We start from the raw sequence: 7,077 nt of genomic DNA, 5'->3' as shown, positions 1-7,077 counted from the left end.
CCAGGATAGACACGGTCCCAGGATCCACACGGTCCCAGGATGGACACAGTCCCAGGATCCACACGGTCCCAGGATCCACGTGGTCCCAGGATCCACACGGTCCCAGCGCCAGCACCGATGCATCCCAGCTGCCTTGCAGGTGACAGGAGAGGCCCCACTTTTGACTTCTCAGAACACCCAATGCAAGAATATTGGTAAATATTTTCAGCACCAACATTCCATGCCGGTGACTTTTCTTTAACTTTTTCAATCCACAAAAACCACAAACAGGTCATTATTGTCCATAACCCCTTCCACAAACGCTTTTCTAAACATCAGTCTGTTCATATAGTTACTATTGGAACTCCTGCACTTTCTTGTTTCCTCTAATATGAAGCTATTCTGCTGCTTTAAGATTTTATTTTTTCGGAGCCTCCACACCCAACAGGCTCGAACCCACAACCCCGAAATCAAGAGTCGCATGGTCCACAGACTGAGCCAGCCAGTGCCCCTACCCCGCTATTTTAAAAAATATACACAAGAACTGAAGCATCTTTGGGGTGTTTGGGTGGTTCAGTCGGTTAAGCATCCGACTTCGGCTCAGGTCATGATCTCACAGTCCGTGAGTTCGAGCCCCGCATCGGGCTCTGTGCTGACAGCTCAGAGCCTGGAGCCTGTTTCAGATTCTGTGTCTCCTCCTCTCTCTCTGCCCCTCCCCTGCTCACACTCTGTCTCTGTCTCTGTCTCTGTCTCTGTCTCTCTGTCTCTCTCTGAAAAATAAATGAACATTAAAAGAAATTTTTTTAAGTAAGTGCAGCATCTTTTCAGGAGCCATCATTTGATCTTTTTTCAAACCTGCCTAGCAGAGGTCAGCTCCTAACCTTTGACCCTCTGTTTCCAATTAACACTCTTACAGACCTTTATGGCAAATCTGGAAACAAATAGTGGATGTGTTGTAATTATACAAAACCAGCCAGCATCAATCTCAAAGACCTAAACAATTTCCAAAAACAAGAAGGGCTACTTTACCCCTGGGGCTTGATAACTATAATTTCTTGCAATTCCAGAAAAATATAGAATCACAGCCAGCGTGTTGTTTCCAAAGGGGAACTATTTTTTGACACTAAGTTGGGCTGTTAGCACCTACGTTCATTAGTGGACAAAAATTCAAAGATGTTACAAAAGCAGGGGCACCCGGCTGGCTCAGTTGGTAGGGTTGTGAGTTCGAGCCCCACATTGGGAGTAGACATCACTTAGAGAAGAAGAAAGATCTCCTACAAGGAAAACACACACACATACACACAGAAGCCCTGAGGTTTGCAGTAGTGGAAGCTCAGGTTGAAAATCTGTTCCTCAAATGTTAAAGAGAAGAAAAGTGGTTTCCCAGATGGTGTTTTTAAGGACCAGGCCCCAAGGCATTGGGCCAGGAGGAAGGTTCAGAGCAATGTGGCCTGGGTTGGGGTGGGCTTATCTGGGGCTGTCCCAGGGGAGTGGGGAGGCGTTGGAGTCTGGCTTTGTGCCAGTGGGGAGCCCACCACAGCCACCACAGTCTTGGGGCTTCCCGGGAGCCGGGCCAGGAGACCCCGTAACCCTTGCCTGTGTCTACGAGTATTCTGCCACACATGTGGCCCTCGAAAGTGAGAATGTGGGGCTTTATGGGTAGCGAGGGCCTGGGGTGTGGGGCCAGCAGGTGGAACCTGGTTCCTGGTCAAATGGTGGCCAGTAGGGTTCCGTGATTTCCGTCAGCCCCCTCCGACCAACAGCTGGGAGCGGACCCCGGGTTTATGGGACCATGATGCCCTCATATTAAAGTGAGCCCCAATCCCCCTGCGCTAGCCAAAATGTTTGCATGCGCTTTTCATCGATGGAGAGAGGAACTAGAAACACAGAGCAGAGAGGAAGATTCTAACACAGGCAGGAGACCCAGAGAACAGTCACTGTTCCAGGATTGAGGGGCGGGGACTGGTGGGGGGGGCGGGGACTGGTGGGGGGCGGGGCTACTGCCATCCACCTGTGCAGGCTAAAGGGTCAGGCTGTGTCTTAAAAAAACACGGGAAAACCTCAAAAGGTGCAGAAAGAGGACGTCCCAGCAGCAGATGCTTGGCTTTCCTTATTTCTTCTTGCTGCTATTAAATTACTAGCATGAGAGGCAACGAATCAGATTGACTTACAGTTAAAATGAAATGTAAAGGTGTGTGTGTAAATTCATGCGGCAAGTCTCGCGGCCAGTGGTCATTTGCGAGTGTTGGCAAGGTTGATCCGAAGTGGCCCCTGCGGGGCCCCTCCCGGGGCACCGTCAGCTGCTCTGGACGTGCCCAGAGCACTGTCCTCATCCGACCCAGAATCCGGGAAACTCACTGCAGAGAAATGACCTAGCAAGAGATGCGTCCTCCAAGTCTAAAGATGTCATGTGGAACAGTAAGAGCTAGGAGGAAACAACGTCCAGCGTAAAGACACGGTTTAAGAATTTATGTGTATCCAACCGACCGCCTAGTTTGCAACAAAACCATTAAATTCAAAGACCGAAGGGAAACTTTTAAAATGTCGGGCTTCCGTGTTAAGGGATGGCAAAAAGCAAAAAGCTATGACTTTAATTATGTAAAAATATCACATCATGGGAGTGCCTGGGGGGCTCAGTCGGTGAAGCGTCCGACTTCCGCTCAGGTCATGATCTCACGGTTTGTGGGTTCGAGCCCCGCGTGGGGCTCTGTGCTGACAGCTCGGAGCCTGGTGCCTGCTTCGGATTCTGTGTCTCCCTCTCTCTCTCTCTGCTCCTCCCCCCGCTCACACTATGTCTCTCTCGCTCTCAAAAATAAAAAAAAAAAAAATTAAAAAAAATTTTTTAATAATTTTTTCCCAAGAAGAGTGGAAAGTCACCAATCTATGGAGCTAAGCACAAAGATGAATATAAGGGTACTATTCATCCATTCTACACTATTCTAATTTTCTGTCTCAAGCGTCCACGATCAAGCATTTTCTAAAGGAATGATACAATAATAAAATATCATGAAATGAAGGGGTTTTTTTTCTTTAAAGAAAATACAGAAGCAGCGTGAGGTGATAGCTCACTGCACTTTGGGTCTGCATCACCTCACAAAGAGCACCTGCTTCAAATTTACTCTGCAGATGGTTGGAGGCCGCCTGCTCCCTGGGGTCGGGGGCTTAGCCCACAGTTTCACCGATCCCCCCCACCCCATTGGCAGAGGCAGGAAGCCCTGTGCACAAACCACTCGCGGGCTATGGCTGGGGGCCAGGATGCAGCTTGGAAATAGGTCAGTTTGGAGCCACTGGCACAAGGCTGGACTGAGTATTTCCAGTGCAGTGGGCACGGAGGGCTGGGAACACGTTCCCTGCCTGGGGCCACTGCTCCCCAATGCGCAAGCAGAAGCTGAGCCATCCTGGGCCCTCCCCTATCCTCGGTCTCCAAGGCCACCTCCTTCCAGCACCTGAGACCTCCCAGCACCACCATCATCGCCCATGTAAGAAAACGATTCCTGGGGCACCTGGGTGGCTCAGTCAGTTAAGTGTCTGACTTCGGCTCAGGTCATGATCTCACAGCCTGTGAGTTCGAGCCACGTGTCGGACTCTGTGCTGACAGCTCAGAGCCTGGAGCCTGCTTCGGATTCTGTGTCTCCCTCTCTCTGATCCTCCCCACCCCACCCCCCCCGCCCTTATGCTCTGTCTCCCTCTCTCTTTCTCTCAAGAAATAAATGAACATTAAAAAAAAAACAAGAAAAAAGAAAACGTTCCTGCTCCTATATCGGGCACATATGTGGGCACACGGTGGGCACTAACTCACTTCATCCTTGCATTCAGTCTCTTCTTACAGGGAGGAGAACCAGGTCGGGAAATGTGCCTACGCAAGTGAACTAGGAAGTGGCAGAGCAGTTAGGAACCCAGGAGGGCGGGCTCCCCATTCTCCACACCACACCCCGCACTCCCTGTGCCCTGTGATGTTGCCGAATAGCCTGCCGCAAGTGTCATTTCCTGCTTGTGCAGGAATAGCTGTGGGGTTTATCCCCAGAAACAGGCTCATGAAATATGTGCTTGTATATTTCACTGCTTTTTTCTCTGTCCGAGCTGTCAGCACAGTGCCCGACGCGGGGCTCGAACCCACGAACCACGAGATCATGACCTGAGCCGAAGTTGGATGCTTCACCGACTGAGCCCCGCAGGCGCCCCCTGAGCTACAGCAACTTGAGGGCAGGACACAATTTGTCTGGCACACCCAGCATCTAGCATCTAACGGAGATGCAATAAATATTGTAGTCCTTTCTTCCTTTACTCTTGCAACCAATATTTATCGAACACCTATTGCGGGCAGATAGCATCTGGGTGCTAGAGAACACGTTGGCGAACAAATCAGAAAAAGTTCCCTGCTCACACGGATCTGAGATACTGAGGCAGGCTCCAGAGCAAGCTGACAAGTCAGTAAATACGTGGCATGTTGGTTGTGAGGTGATAACTACACGAGGCAAAGAAGGGCAGCGTGCAGGACCACACTTCAGTGAGTCGACATCAAATGAATGAGTGAGTGAAGAATGTCTATCTGAATGTCACCGTGACTAGGTATAAACTGACATTACAGGCTAGACTATCCTGGAAACGGCCTCCCTGAGCCAACAGACAAAAAGCCTGAGAAACTAACTTCCACCTGTGACATTTCTTCCGCAGGAAAATGGGCTCCGTTACTCAAAACCTCTATGTCAGTAAAATTCGACTTTTGACTTACAAAGTCAATATGATTATATTATATAATGATATATATGATATAATGATGTCATTATAATATGATGTTCATGAACTGAAAAACACTAAGGCACTAACAATCAGTTAAGAGCAGAAGCCTCCTTGTTAGTTCCTGATCTTAAAACCTGTCAGGGGTGCCTGGGTGGCTCAGTCCGTTGAATGTCTGACCTCGGTTCAGGTCACGATCTCACGGTTTGTGAGTTCAAGCCCCGCATCGGGCTTTGTGCTGACAGTGCAGAGCCTGCTTGGGATTCTCTCTCTCTCTCTCTCTCTCTCTCTCTCTCTCTGCCTCTCCCCAACTTATTATTCTCAGAGTGAATACATAAACTTAAAAACATAAATAACTTGTGCAATCAAATTTCCAACTGAAGTCATTTGAATCCTGAAGGTCTTTGCATGAGAAAGAACGCATCTTTTTCGACATTTACCCTATTTTGAGAAAGAAGGAATATTCCGGATATGAGAAGTTAGCAAAATGAAATTCAGTGTCAGTTACTGAATGGCTTCAAACAGAACAATGCGTCAGCAGGGAAACCCGTGTGCTCAGTGTGGACCTTAGAATCGGAAACCCTGTGACGGCCGATCTCCGTCTGCTGAAAACGACACTGAGACGCTGTTCATTTCAATCTGGCAGCGTTACAAATAAAGGCGAGGTCATCATCCTAATAAGCCGGTGATTTCTGCTCCGTTAAACCGCACACTTACAGGCTATTTGTGTAACACTAACACAAGCCTGGTTTGAGCAATTCCAATCTACTCAGGCGCCTTGCGATGTAATTTGGATAAAGTTCCCAAGAGATGAGAATTAGGCTCAAGGTGTGATATCGAATAGCCCCAAGTGGACGTGTCAGGCCCGCTCTGGTGACAGACACCGCTGCCTCCCGCCGTGGGGTCGCATCTGTAACATACTATGTATGCCTTGTCCCCTCAACCAGGGGGATGTGCAGTTTCATTTTTAGAGCCCATGCCCCAAAACACTGATTACAGTTCAAATTCCACCTTTATATTTTGGGGGGGGGGGGGTGGTTTCTAAGCTAGCTCTTTTCGCGCCAGATGGGCGCAGCCTGGATCTCATTGCCCGGATTTCATGCCGGTTGTGACAGTTCAGCTATTTTGGCCCTGAGGGCAGGTTCTGACTGCCAGAGACCCAGCCCCCCTCCCACACTTCCCTGCAGAGCGGGGCAGGCCCGCCAGGCCCCCCACCCCGGACCCTCCGTCCTCACAGCACACTCTTCCCTTCCCCGGGACCCTTGGGAAGTGTGCCCCGCACACACTCACCGGGTGCCTGAGTCTGCAAAGCCAGTTCTTCCAGATCAGGGCTCCGAACTGGCGCCCAGCCGGCCCCATGCCCGCTCTCGGTCAGGAAGCCAGCCGGAGCCCGGGCTTATATCTGCGGGGCTGGGGGAAGGCTGGGCAGCATTAGTCAATCCCAACAAAAGTAAGTGAGGCAAGACAGATTACTAGTGGCTGCACACGGCAGGCATCAAATGTCCCTCTTGTTCTGCGTCTGTTGAGAAATCTTGCCTTTTCACGGGCGGCCCTGCATTCTGGGAGGGTTGGGTTACCGGAGGCGGCCCCGGGGCCCTTTCCCGCGCACGTTTCCAAGAGCGCACACCAGTGATGACAGCGGGCGGGAGGCAGTGCTGGAGGTGACGCGGCCCCCCAGCCCTGATGTGAATTCAGTGGAATGAGTCCTCCCCTCCCCTGGCACCAGCTATCACAGAACTAGCCAGGACATTTTTGGAGGTCCCCTGGCAGAGAATCCGGGGGAAAGAGATGGAGAGCGGTACTGGTGTTCCCCAGGGCACAGTAGAGGGGTGGTTAAGTTCAAGGTCTGCTGTGCCGCTGTGCATCCTCCTCCGTGACCCCTCACTTCGCCCTTTTCTCCCAAGGGGCCCATGCTTCCTACACTGCAGGCAGAGCAGGGGTCTGATCAGCCTCCCCCAACCCCAGGGCCTGTAGGTAAACCCTGGGTGGCGTGGAAAGGATGAGGGAACCTTAGGCAAGCAGAGGGAAAGCACAAGCCAGCACCCCCACCCCCCAGGGGGGATGTGTGTGACATTCCTCAGGCACTCTGGCTGCCCAAGAACAAAGGAAAAGAAAGAAAACAAACAGTTAACTGATAAGAGACCACAGTCCTGCAGGACAGGAGTCTCCATCAGTTTGCAAATATCTTAGTAAATTACAAGAAAAAGGCAATCTTACCCATAGCCTCAGCCACGGAAACCTACAAACTCATTCCCGGAACCCCAGCATCACCCTCCCCTCCGTAGTGATGTGGGGAACACAGGCAGAAGGAAATGGCAGGTAACGTTAAATGTCTTCATAACCTGTAGCCCATTGACAGAT

General features: G+C 50.7%; 1 protein-coding gene across 1 annotated transcript in view; it reads right to left on the bottom strand.

Moving 5' to 3' along the window:
* Positions 1-6,346, bottom strand: part of ABCA13 (ATP binding cassette subfamily A member 13) — a 313,586-nt gene extending 307,240 nt beyond the window's left edge. The window contains exon 1 of the mRNA XM_049642263.1: positions 6,007-6,346. Within this exon, the coding sequence (XP_049498220.1) occupies positions 6,007-6,075 (69 nt within the window). The 5' untranslated portion in view covers positions 6,076-6,346. The remainder of the gene's footprint in view (positions 1-6,006) is intronic.
* Between the last annotated feature and the right edge of the window lie 731 nt (positions 6,347-7,077).

This window comes from Panthera uncia, chromosome A2 (assembly GCF_023721935.1).
Source record: "Panthera uncia isolate 11264 chromosome A2, Puncia_PCG_1.0, whole genome shotgun sequence".
Taxonomy (NCBI): Eukaryota; Metazoa; Chordata; class Mammalia; order Carnivora; family Felidae; genus Panthera; species Panthera uncia.
The sequence above is the reverse complement of the archived record's forward strand: the minus strand, read 5'-3'. Positions and strand labels throughout refer to the sequence as shown.